Raw genomic sequence first — 13,785 nt, forward strand, 5'->3', positions numbered from 1 at the left:
TATTTATATTTTATTCTCACTCCTTTTTCATTCAGTGGTCAAACTATATAACATATATATCAATATCTTTAATATGAAGGTGGTTATCGGAAAAGTGCTAGCTTAATATGTATCAAACTACAAGATACTATTAAGCATTCTTTGAAATCACTTACATCAAAGCAACACCAAAAAGTATTTTCTTATACAAGAACATAGAATTTTTGGTAATTGTTTAACTAGAAAAATTATTTTTCGACTAGGAAGTATATCAGAATTTTAAATTCTCATATATGAAATAAAGACTATTTTTTTACATGCTATGGCATTTAGTCATATATAATGATAAACTACTTAAAATTATAAATAAAATTTTGTATAATTTAACAGTGGATACATGTGTAATCAATATTACAGATCTTTAGTCATGTTTACAGTTGTTAAGAACATATCCAAATGAAATCAAACTAGATAACAAAACTTAATACTATTTAATAATGGTAATTTATTGAAAAGGTGATATATGTAGAAAAAAGTCTCAAAAATTAAATAAAGCAATTCTTGCGTATTACTTTTAAAATCTGATATAGTAATTGATCATTACGAATAAACAAATGTATTTGTATATACAAAATATTTTGACAAGCGTTTCATAATAAAACAGTTAAATGCTTCAAAAGCTCGCTAACAAACTACGTTTTTAAAACATACTACTATAAATATAAGGTACATATATTGATAAAAATTATCAATCTGTAATATTTTAACAATAACCATTGCGAGAAAGCTATTAGTTTCTTTCTCATTATAAAATATATTAATAGTTTGAATTTAACATAGCTAATATTTGATTGCACATTTGATGTGTAAGACCAGAAGTTGTGGCAAATATTGACATAATATGAAATCACAAGATTATAAAATGCATATCAATATCACAAAAATCTACTCTTACAAAAAACATGAAATCGTCAAGTTTTGGTATCATGAAAAAACATTTTAATTATTGAAAAATCACAAAATACATGACCTACCACTTAATATGATCTTTATATTTTTCATTTACCGCTAAACGTTTAATAGTTTCGTAACCGAGAATTATACTAAAAGAAAAGCAGGCAGATTGAACAAGGCGAGCAGATAATCCTTTCGTAAACATTTTTAATTTTTCTTCTTGCCACAATTCTGTGAATGCTAATTTCATGGAATCTAACCTTTGCACCTGCAATTAAAATTGAATTATATATGTATATATTTTATATACAGTACACTCTAGTAGTTTTATTATTTACCTGAAGTCTTGCTCTTATAATATCTAATGGGTTTGTGATAATCGTTGTTGTGAAGCCACCAAGTGTGCCCGCCACTGATTGAATAAAGAGATGTGATACCCATTCTGGCAATATTCTATACAACTCATCTGAAACATTTCTCAAATAAGAAAAGAAAAGATATGCATTTATATAGTCAGTACCTTGATATAAATGATAGAACGCCCACCACATAGCAGAGTTTGGAACATAAGCCATTAACGAGGCCCCATATCCTCTATAAAAGCCTGCAAAACCATCTCTTCGGTATATCTGACGTCCAATATCTAAAGTGATTTGTAAACGAGATCCTTTTCCTTCTTTCACTGTAATTCCAAGTGGATTAACAGTGCCCTGAAATTATATTTATATAAATATATTTGAAATTGAAAGAAATATTTAATCAATAACAATACCTTTCCGCTATGTGATGACATTCCTAAAACCATGGCATGTTGAGATATGACATCAAAAGGGACAATTATCGTTTGACCAACTAAAGAAGCGCATGCACCTCCAATGAGAGCTTTGGCTCGACCCTCGATTCCATTTTGAGATAATATATGACGAACACCCTCATAAGTACTTATGTAAAAGACACCTGATACTATTTGAACCTGTATAATTATTTATTTTAACAATTAGATATGCATAGTAAAAAAGTTGAGTCATGAAGGCAGGTTATTGATAAGAACCTGTTACTACAAAATACTATTATTTATTGTATATTATATCGAGTACAAACTTTAAAAATTCAGTATTGTTGATGTCTGTTTACATTTGTCTCACAATCATAACTATTTTTCTTTTAAAAAAATATAGCAAAAAAAAAAACATTACATGCTGGATTAATATTAAACTTATAATATACTATTATATTATAGGGTATGTATTGAATTTCAACATTGATATTCTTGCATAAATACATACAATTGAATAGAATCCAATATGCAGATATAGTAATAAAACCAATATTTTAAACCAAATTTAGTATTCCTCGTAAGAAATAACAATAAGTAATATAATAGGTTGTCAAATATCTCCCTTCCGCCTTTTTGTATTATAAACCAAGAGCAAAAAAGCGGAAGGGAGATATTTGACAACCTAATATATACGTTGCATATATTGCTAACGAGTTCTAACTAGGTAATAGTCATATAACTTACAGAAGAAATCCAAAAGCCTCGATACAATCCTGAAGCGCCTTCGCTTTTGTAGATCTTAGTCCCAGCATCAATCATTCCTTTGTATACATCATTTTTATGTTGGACTTGTAGTTGAGTTTTAATAACAGTCAGAGGGTACAGAGCACATCGAACAGAGAACGAACTCAACATTGACAAAGGAAAGAACTTGGCTTTGTCCATCATGTCCCACTCGATGGTCTTTATGAATTGTGGTGTCGGCGTATCGACTATGGTACTCATTGTGGTCAACATTTATATAAATATTCTTAGATTTTCTTAATTAAATTATAAATAATCTTAGGTTAGGATTTAAAATATTTTACAAATATGTACAGCAAAAGAGATATATTTATAACTAAACAATTGTCACGACATTTTCACTCTTTATACTACACTTCTTTTATATATATTTAATTTTACATACAATAATATAAGTCATATTAGAGGTACGTCGGTCCATTCTCGTTACAAAGATTTTGCTAAGGATTTTTCTACCCATTGCACCATTTTACTAATGTCCACAAGCCATTTTCAAACCATGAATATGTTGTACGTTTTACTTATGATCGACTTCATTAATCAGCTTTCGAAATTATTGACGTTATGCAAAAATACTTGGAAAATAATGTCATTCAGTTTGTGATATTTTACGTAATGAAACACAAAATTTAGAAAAGTTGTAACATGTACTCATAGATATTGATTGCTTCGATCTGAAATAACTAACAATTTGGAAAGTTCAATTTTAAATATCATTACATCATCATGATTTGTTTTTACGCAGATATGAATTTGATAACAGTTGTAACATTGCTCTTTGACATATTTCCAATGTCAAAATTTTCATTCAGTGTTCCGTCAAGTTCGGATCTATGGTGCAGATGACGAACACTTCGACTAGAGGGCGTCGCTTTCCGTTAAATTTAATTTGTCGAAATTATTCCCGAATTTTAAACATTTTAAATAAAATTTAATAAATTCAATTTATTTTGTTCTGAAAACATGTTTTGTTATTTAATGCTATAATAAAACATTTTACATATTAATTTTCATGCCGCCTTAGTAGGCGGGGCAAAGGGTTGAAATGCGAAGACGTGGGCGGGATTGCGCAAGAGATGTTTATTGAGGAAAACATTGCATGGCCCTTTCAGAATTTTCAGTTACGGTTAAATGGTTCAGGTGCGCATGTTGATAACATCGATAATAATATGAATACTTTTTTAATAAGTTTAATTGTGGTGATTTAGTGCGGTTATAAAGGTTACACGCGAAACAATCAATTTGGACATAAATTGCGTCAAAATGAATTTGACAGATTCACATTTGAATTGTCCAGAGATAAGTAGAATTGTAAGTAGGATCTATAATTTTAATAATTACTTGAAAGCTTTGAAAATGCCATTTAATTACTTTAATAATAACTTCATAAGCGTTTTTGTATTTTCATAATGTTCAATGTTTTTTACACCATATTCAAATGTCATTTACGTTAAGTTAATGTTTGTAAATATTATTTTATTAATCAACTATTTAAAACTATAAAGGTCAACCCAATTTTACAAACTTTGACTTCAGGCACGTAGTAATTCTACTTACTAATTATTTTCGTTTCCTCTTAATTGTTAGAATTTCTATAATATTTTATTTGCATAATTATACATACAAACTTTATGAACTTATTTTTATAGATAAATTTAATCGTAATCTTCAACGATCAAATGCAGTTGAATAATAAAGAATACATTTATTTTATAATATTTATTTTTGTATGATTGATTTAGTACAAACGTATAAATTATATTCTCAATATGATGTAGCATAAAGCGAGTTCTAAGAAAGTATGTAATAATGTAAAATACATATTAGTTTATATTTAAGCAATTGTTGAAATCAATTGACTAGAACTGTTTTCATAAAGTGCATAATATTGATCATAACTTTTATCAGAATTGATTATTACATTTCTTGAATTTACTTATTTTAACGTTAATAATTTCATAATAAATTATGAATTTGACATAATTGTAAAGCATTAAAAATATCTTATTAGCTAATCATGGCGATTAAGATTTTAAGTACACGCAATATATTAGGTTGTCAAATCTCCCTTCCGCTTTTTTGCTATGGTTTATAATACAAAAGGCGGAAGGAGATTTGACAACCTATAACCTTATGACCTATTATGACATAATATGGTCATAAGAAATTTAAGGTCTATTATAACAAGTTATTATATTTATTTATTTCTTTATTTATTTATTTATTCACAAGCAAGCCGTAATCAATAATATCCGAACAATATCCGAACTCCGACTATCTGAATCGCCGATTATCCGAATCACTTTCAGAAAAAAAATTGTCCAAAAAAAGTCTAAGTGCGCTATTATTCTTCCACCAGCAAAGCCAGTGTAGGCACATTGTTTGTTTTGATTTGACGGAGATGTTTACAAAACAATGATTTTTGTTTCTAAACTTGTACAATTTTTTTTTTTTTTAACTCGTTTAAGTACATTTTATTTCTATTTAAAACATGTGAAAATGTCATGTTTATTTCATTTAATTCAATAACAAAATAGTGCAATATCAAAACGTAACTTTTTTTCTCTCCAATGGCAATTTTTTAAAAAAAACTCAGATTATCCGAATATTTGATTATCCGAATGGGTCGCGGTCCCCATTAATTCGGATAATTGGAGTTCTACTGTATATTAATAATAATACTATATATTACAATAATAATATATATTATTATAAAATCCGTCAATTTCTTATGCGAGCTTTAAAATATATTTTGCATATGATGAAGTACAAGTCGATTTGCCGCGAAAAATTATAATCACATCAAAATATCCGGTGCGACTAGACGCCAGGTCGCCGGAAATAACGCAATCGCGCGCCGGAAGCAGGAAACAGCCGTCGAACGAACGATTCAGTCGCATTTCGGTGCGAAAATCAAATCAGCCAGCGACTAACTAATATTACATCATAATCAGATTGCTCTCGATGCAAAATTTATTGCAAGCATTTAATTATGTTTGGCTCTTTGACAAGTTTGGTGTTTCAGATAGATAGATATCGACGATTGCACGATTCAAGGTAAACTTTCAATTATCAATTAAAATAGTAAATCATCTACAGCATGTCAGCTTCGAATATATTTTATTATATCAAATATATTATCTTAATAAACAACGTAATTTAAATTTAGACAATGAATTTCATATAAGGCAGAGCGGGGCTTAAAGATCCGCTGATCAAAAGGTCCATTTCCGACATCTCAAAAACAAGTAAAGTTAAAAATTCTTTAACAACAATATTTGAAAGTAGAGGAAAAAAGATGTAGATCCAGACATCACCTTAATTCTTACGACGTTGCTTTCGGGAAATAAAGGGCACTATTTGAAAATCCATAACAAATGTGTTTTCTTGTGGTTGTTAGTTTTTTGGTTGTGAGCACTGTTGCTTAGTTTACGAGACCTAAAAAGGACCAGGTGAAAATTTTTTGGAAAACAACAAAAAAAAAACATCTTTACAATGACGAATTAGCTTGGAGTTTTACTAAACATATTCAGATAGTTGTTTGTTTGATATGTGTTATTTTTTGTGATCTAATTGGTTTGGTTTTTGCAATATAATTGCTCAAAGTCAAATTAGACCTTTGTGCCTCGCACTACGCTATTATTTTAAAAATAAAAAAAAATAAAACAGTTAATATAGGGTTTTATCGAACATATAATTTCAATGCAATTGGTTAAATTGATTGAAATGCATTGGAAATAAGTAGTTGCTAATTATGACATTTTTTTAAAAGCAGTTTTATTTCTTTTAAATGAATTTTCTCATTATATTAATTTTTTTTATTCAAATTAACACTTTCTACGACAACTCTGTTGTCCAACCCAGTTCAACATATAAAATATAAAAGGTATGCTTACATCCAAAACGTTAATTTTTTTTGTTGTAAAATTTATTAATGAATTTAATATAAATACTTTGATCCATTACACTTTTACATTTTTCTTTATGTTACAACATGTTTTATGGCTAATATACGTCCAAAATACTACAGAAGTTGGAAACTTATCATATATGTCAACGGCCTAGAATGCAAAGGGTTGAAAATCATTTAAGAAATCGATAATTTAAAATTGGTGAAAACGAAAAAACCTAAAAAGGTTTTACAAAATTCTTGATTTTAGTTCACTCGAATATAAACAAACCGATTAGCTCGTTCCAATTAGGGCTTACAATACCGGGATTCCGTAATCCCGAAAACCGGGATCCCGGACGATTTTTGTCCGGTATTCAATACCGGTATTGATGCAAATAATACCGGTATTACGGTATTACCAGTATTCTATCAAAAATTCAACTTACGCAAAATACATATCAAGTTTTAGTTTCCAAACTATGTATTGTGTGCTTGACTCAGCTGAGTGAGATAAGCGACAAGCGGTGTCGGCAAGATAAAGCGATTGTTTATATATTATGTGTGACGACCAGCTAATAAAAGGGTTCATTTACAAAAGTTATTATTCGTTTACGTGCCTCGTTCCTACTTCGAATTCACTATCAATAATTTTTAAACATAATATACAATCGATGAGATATAATTCTTTATTTATTATACATAAATCATTTTACATAAGTAAGAACGGCAGTTGTTTAAATTGCGTGTCACTGACAACAATTTGAGAATTTGCGAAGGGTATTATTATAATTAGTTAATATTAATAACTAATATAGTAGAAACACACCACGTAATGAATCATATTCTCAATTGTATTGCATTCAACATAAGAATAGTCAACATTGTAATAATCTTTTATCGATGAATTGCACACATCGCAGTAATTCCCGAGAAATCCGAACGGGTAATAACTTGACTTGCACTCACACATATAAAAAAACTCTATTGATCATATTCAAAATCAAGGGAATTCCCTTAAACTAAATAAAATGTTATATAAAGCAGAAATGTAACTTTAAGTAGGCAGTTGTGTGAATTTCGTGTAGATAACATCTTAAAGTTGCGGGAAAATAAATGTTTATATGAAGAATAGTGTGTTTAATATTGTGTAAATATTGTGTTTAATTTGAACCTATGATATTTATAAGTGAGTATATAAACCAAAGTTAATTAAGTTGGTGTGTAATTAAAAAATATTAAAATAAATACTTCACCCGTGTGTGTGTGTTAAAAAAAACTCCAAGTCTAAAACAAAAAATAAAAGATGAAATTACTTTTTTTTTAAAAAAAAACAGGAATAAAAAGAACGAACCTACAAAATATGTATAATTTCTTAATTACAATTGTACCAACAAGTGTAGAATCGGAAAGACGGAAAGAGCTTGATGATCAAACAATTGATTGTTTATGTTTCTTAAGAGCATATTTTATTAAGCAAAACGTTAGCCATGAATTATAATTTATTCTTTTCTTAAATATATTAATAAATAATTAATTCTTATTATAAATGTAGAATGTAAAATGTAACATAGAAAAATATATATTTTTTACTGACACGTTTTTTGTTTCTATCTACTTCTACTCCTTATGTAATGAATAAATAATATGTACTCATTTCAGCACAATATTTGTTAGATTTCATATATTATTTGTTAATATGTCAATATAACAACTGAAGTAAGTAAAAATATAACTATTTAATTTTTCATCGACAATACCGGTATTAAAACCGGGATCCCGGAATTTCATTTTTCAAATATCGAATACCGGTATTCAGATTTTTGTACGGTATTGGAAGCCCTAGTTCCAATGAAATGACTCTATTATAATAATAAATAATAAATTTTAGTCTAATTACCGCAAATCAATGATTTCTTTCCATTTATTTTGTTTATTATACCCATTACTATTTTGTTATTGCTATTTAATTTTGTATGCATTTCCCTTTCCAAACTTTTGTTAAGTTTGCTGTATTTTCTCTTCTCACGTAAGTCATCAAAAATCAGTTATTTTTCTTTCTAATTCTTTTACCTTCGACCACGTCTTATAGGAGTATGGATCCGATCCAGTTTCCTTTCCTTTTCCAGATCGTGCTCAGTATAGTTTTATCTTTGCTCACTCTTCTCAGTATCTTTCATTTCAAAACTGTACAGATTGTTTTTGTCGGCCTTTTTTAGAGTCCATGTCTCTGATTCGTACAGGGATATGCTTAAGACATAACTCTATTATATTTTCAATATATCATGTAAATGTAATATGAGCCATTATAATATATCAGTTTATTAATATGTCAGGTTAATTGTTATTAACCGGGTTTCAATTTTGAGTTAAGATTGTATTTGAATACAAAATACTAAATATATTGTTTTCTTAAGGGGCACAACTACTGTGAAACTTTCAAAAAATCGAATTTTCAATTTTTTCATATTTCGACAGGTTATATCTTTAAAAATAACATACCAAAATTTTTAATCGATATCTTAAATAGTTTTAGAGTTATAGCCATTTAAAGAGTATATATATATAGTATATAGTATAACGATCATTTTATCTTTAAATGCGTTCTTCTCGAAACAGCATTTTCCGAATTTGCTGCAACGATTACTCAACAACAAATGATCCGATCACTATCAAATTTTTTTTACATGTTCTATATATAGTTCTCCGTAAAATGAACTATCGATTTTTTGATCGGATCAAAAATCGAATTTTGGCAGTCCAAAAACGACCAAAATTGTGGGTAAAATTCGACTTTTTTTTAAAAAACGCCGTCATTTTGCCCATTTTTTATTTTTTTCTTCATCGTAGTTCATTTTAAAGACAATATCATCTAGTTTAACAAGATTTTTTTTTTTAATTTCATCCACGTAGAAGGCCGGAATCACTGCAGCAGTGAAGGGCCTTTTTTTGTCGCGCCGTTGGAGATCGACGATAACTTAAATAATATTTAATTTTTTTTTTCAAGAATTTTACTATGTATTCTTAAGACATGTATAAATATATTCCTAAAATTTTGAAATGATTTATAAAGTAGTTTTTTTTTAATATAAATTCCCAAAAATCACCTTTTTTTTAGGCTGTTACACTTGTTGGGCCCCTTAAATATGAGAGGTTAACAATTATATGTGGAAAATATAAATAGTACCTGATTGTACTAATTTCATAAGATGATTATATCATAAAATAAAAATGAACTTATAATTTATTAAAGATTATTTGCATGGAATCATCAAAGCATATTGTGCATATTGTGATGTGGTGCTCCAAATACTTATTTGCTGGTGTCATTATTATTAACTTCCCGTAGGGTAAGTTATAGTAATCGCAAAAAAATCGAAAATGAAAATTTTTGCATTTCTCGACGTTTCAAAACCTTCTGAACATTTTGGCATACCTTAGAAAAAATGGATGTATGTGTGTGTGTGTGTGTGTGTGTGTGTGTGTATGTATGTATGTATGTATGTATGTATGTATGTATGTATGTATGTATGTATGTATGTATGTATGTACGTGTGTGTATGTATGTGCGGATACAAATTTTCGTCGACGATTTCGGGAACACGGATCAACCGATTTAAATAATTCAAAAAACATTCGATTCGTATTGATAAGGAGACGTGCTGATTAGTTTTTGGCAAAGGCAGGTCTAGCCGTTCCGAAGATACGGGGCAAAAAGTGCCAAGAACGGTACCTCCGTTTTTAAGAGAACGGAGCGTCCGATTTGAATAATTCAAAAAACATTTTACTTGTATTGACAAGATGTAGAATTGATCAAATTTTCATGGAGGCAGGTCTAGCGGTTTCGGAGATCTAATGAAAAAGTAAAAAATAATGCCATTCGGCGGGTTAAAAATTATCATTAGACATATGCACATCAAATTATCAGATATTTTATAGAGATTTTAACAATAAGTATATTTTTTTTTACATTTTTATGGGTTCCGTACCAATGCTTATGCGTTAGACGGCGGCGCGGCACATGCGCGCTTTAATTTTCGTCTTTATGCAGTTAAAGCAGTACGATTGCTTTGAAAAAAAGTTCAGAATTTCCAAAATATGTCAAAATGAAGAAACATTTTTTTCAAAAAAAAATTTTTTGTATCCAAAAAATATTGTTTTTTTCAAAAAAAAATTTTTTTTCATATAATTTTTTTTTTTCAAAAAAAGGAATTATTGTCAAATTTGTAGTTTCTCAAATCTATTTTTTTTAATTAAATTTTTTTCCAAAAATGTTAATCGTTTTTTAAAAAAATAATAATTTTTGGTAACGGGAGTTCCAGCAATTTGCCTTAAGGCACGATGCCCTAATTGCCTTAAGACAGAATTCCACTTACAGCTAGTTTTGAGTAAAAGTTGGGGCAATTACCTAATGAGTGTAAGGACGTTCCGCAAAACAAACCGAAACTAGTGACAATAAAGGGAGCGCCCGCTGACCATGCCATTGTCAACGCCTCGTTTGTCACCACTGGGGCAAATGCTCTATCTGAAGAGAAATTGATTGAACATAGATAATAAGCCCTAGGGATAGAATGTTTCAAATATATTTGCGATTAGGTGAATGTGCAAATGTAAATGATTTCTTATTAATAATTATTTATTGAATTAAATTAATTAAAAATAACTTGTTTTGAAAATTTCCTTTTCTTTAATTTCTTTTATCTATTTTTTTTTCTTCTTGATTTTGATTTTCAATACCATAACTTTTAACTTATAGATTGTATTGTAATCTGATTGTTAAAATTAGCAGAAATAAAAAAAAAATTGAATTAAGAATGGATATTTTGTGATTATGTTGTAAATCATTTACTAAAACTATAAATCACTTAATTTATTTTTACAATTTGATCTTATATATCTTTTAATTAATATATTATTATTGTTAACTTCACGTACAGTAAGTTATAACAATCGCAAAAAAATCGAAAATGAACATTTCTATATATCTTTACGTTTCAAAGGTTTCTGAATGTTTTGACATACTTTATTGTTAGAAAAAATGGATGTATGGTGTGTTCGGATACAAATTTCGACGACGATTTCGGGAATACGGATCAACCGATTCGAATAATTAAAAAAAGATTCGATTCGTGTTGATGGAGAGACGTGCTGAATAGTTTTTGTTAAAAGCAGGTCGAGCCGTTTCGAAGATGACAAAAAGTTCCAAAAATGGTAATTCAATTTTTGAGATAACGGAGAGTCTGATTTGAATGATTTAAAAAACATTGTATTTGTGCTGACGAAATGATTAAAGTTTTGGAAATGCAGGTCGAGCGGTTTTTCAGACTAGAAATAATTTTCAGAAGAAAAAAAAATAATGCCATCTTGTGGTTAAAAATGATTAATAGACATATGTACATAAAATTATCAGATATTTTATAAGATTTTAATGATAAGTACAAAATTTGTTTACATTTCTATGGGCTCGCGATACGATATTTTGTCTTTAAAACAGCCACACAGCGCAATTGCTTTGAAAAAAGCTCAACATTTTGTAGAAATTTCAAAATGTAAAAAAATCCAATTTAAGAAAAAAGTCAAATTTAAAAAAAACACAATTCTCAAATATCTAATTTTTTCAAAGTTTTTGAAAATTATAAAGCTATTTTGAAAATTTTAATTTTTGGCACTCGAAGACCTAGGAATTTGCCTCAAGGCGGGATGCCATGTATCAATAGATGTATTCATAATGTGTATATATACATGTATATATGTGTAAATTTCCTTATAAAAAATAGAAAATGTCAAACAATATATTTTCTTTGACAATAGGTATATAAAATGTAATTAAATTTAAATGACAACTGTATGTTTATTATATGGCTATATAGTTACTCATTCATTGAAATTACATAATTTGAAATATGTGATTCTATTACAATAACTTTGTAGTAATCACAGTCAGAGTAAAAATAATAGTATTTTTTTCAATTTAAGAAATTTAAAAAAAATAAGAATGACATAAGTATATTTCATAATTTGTAATTTTACTTCTTTTCACAGGCTAGTTATATTGGGGAACATCCTGCTTATTATACGAATTCTGGGACTAAGCCTGTATCGAGTGGTAAGTGATACTAAATAAATAAATATGTATCAAAATAATTTTTTCATAATTTACGTAAGTCAACATAGCATTATGACATTTTTAAGTTTCCTTAAGAGTGTTCAGTGAAGTTATTGAAATAAAACTTTTTAAAATACTAATTATGAATCAAATGTATGAACATTAAGAACAATTGAATTATTTAAAAGTTTTATAAATATTATTGATCTATTTCTTTTACTATTAACGACATAAAATCTCGATATCCCATACCAACTTTTGTCGTTAAAATGTTAAAATGAATCTGATTGGTCTTGTTTATTGACTATTGGTTTTTGGTAAAGGCAGGTATAGCAATTTAAAAGTAACGGCGCAAAAAGTTCTCCAAAATATATAATATTTTTCTTGGTTTTGTACTAATAAATCAGAATTCATAATATTCTTGGAAAATTCACGCTACAGATTACCTCTAACAATAATCTAAAACTGTGTTTTTATTGATTTTTTACATAACTTCGGTACTAATGTAAAATTGCTTTATATTGACACCATGTACACCATATTTTTTAGTTTTCCTACGAAATATTTTCTAATTTTTTTTGCAGAATTGAAAAAATCAATCTTCTAATTGTAAACGTTTGCTTACTCAACTAAATAGTTTTATTTAACAGTATTAACTGATGTTTTATAATTAGCAGAGAAAATATAGCCGGGGTACGACTTAGGCGGTGGTACGACTTGAGCAACCCCATTCTCATTTCATGAATTTTTATAACATATTTTAAAACTTGAATGAACATGCTATGATATTTAATTATTGCAGCACCAGATTCGTTATAATACTGTAGAGCACTTATTGTGCTATGAAAAACGCTTTAGGGGTTAGGTACAATTTATTGTATTGATAAGTCTTTATATATACACACCCCACACACCACCCACAGACATATATATGATATATATATATATATATATTTATATAAATAAAAATTAGCCAATTGAAATATGAAATTAATTTATTAGACTAATAATTAGATTAAAAATATTTATTTCAGTATCTGACTTATACCCGCCCCGTACATTAGGAGTACAAATCATTCGAGGAACAATGGAACAATGCACAAGGTGAGTTCGTATAAAAGATTTAATATACTAAATTATTATAAATGTTACCGATATGACTTGCTAATTTATCACAGAATTAGTTCGAAAGCTTGCGCGTAAAGCATTACTTTAATCATCACCATTTACTGCATGGTTTTAAGTAAATTATTATTCAGAAAGGGGATTTATTTA

At 28.3% G+C, this 13,785-nt stretch overlaps 2 protein-coding genes across 3 annotated transcripts in view; one reads left to right on the forward strand and one right to left on the reverse strand.

Moving 5' to 3' along the window:
• Positions 1 to 1,009: 1,009 nt before the first annotated feature.
• LOC113377591 (solute carrier family 25 member 44-like) lies at positions 1,010 to 3,216 on the reverse strand. Its single transcript, XM_026617958.1, has 5 exons — positions 2,456 to 3,216; positions 1,706 to 1,906; positions 1,454 to 1,643; positions 1,272 to 1,399; positions 1,010 to 1,201 (listed from the first exon to the last, which is right to left on the reverse strand). The coding sequence occupies exons 1-5, from the start codon at positions 2,726 to 2,728 to the stop codon at positions 1,010 to 1,012; spliced, it is 984 nt and encodes a 327-aa protein (XP_026473743.1). The 5' UTR covers positions 2,729 to 3,216.
• A 475-nt stretch (positions 3,217 to 3,691) lies between these two features.
• LOC113377590 (ets DNA-binding protein pokkuri-like) overlaps positions 3,692 to 13,785 on the forward strand; it is a 63,135-nt gene continuing 53,041 nt past the window's right edge. For both annotated transcript variants that reach the window (XM_026617956.1, XM_026617955.1), the window contains exons 1-2: positions 3,692 to 3,826; positions 12,447 to 12,510. In XM_026617956.1, the coding sequence (XP_026473741.1) occupies positions 3,779 to 3,826; positions 12,447 to 12,510 (112 nt within the window). In that variant the 5' untranslated portion in view covers positions 3,692 to 3,778. The remainder of the gene's footprint in view (positions 3,827 to 12,446; positions 12,511 to 13,785) is intronic.

Source organism: Ctenocephalides felis, unplaced genomic scaffold (genome assembly GCF_003426905.1).
Source record: "Ctenocephalides felis isolate EL2017-DRISC unplaced genomic scaffold, ASM342690v1 CF-g0.4_SCAFFOLD_01886, whole genome shotgun sequence".
NCBI classification, from domain to species: Eukaryota; Metazoa; Arthropoda; class Insecta; order Siphonaptera; family Pulicidae; genus Ctenocephalides; species Ctenocephalides felis.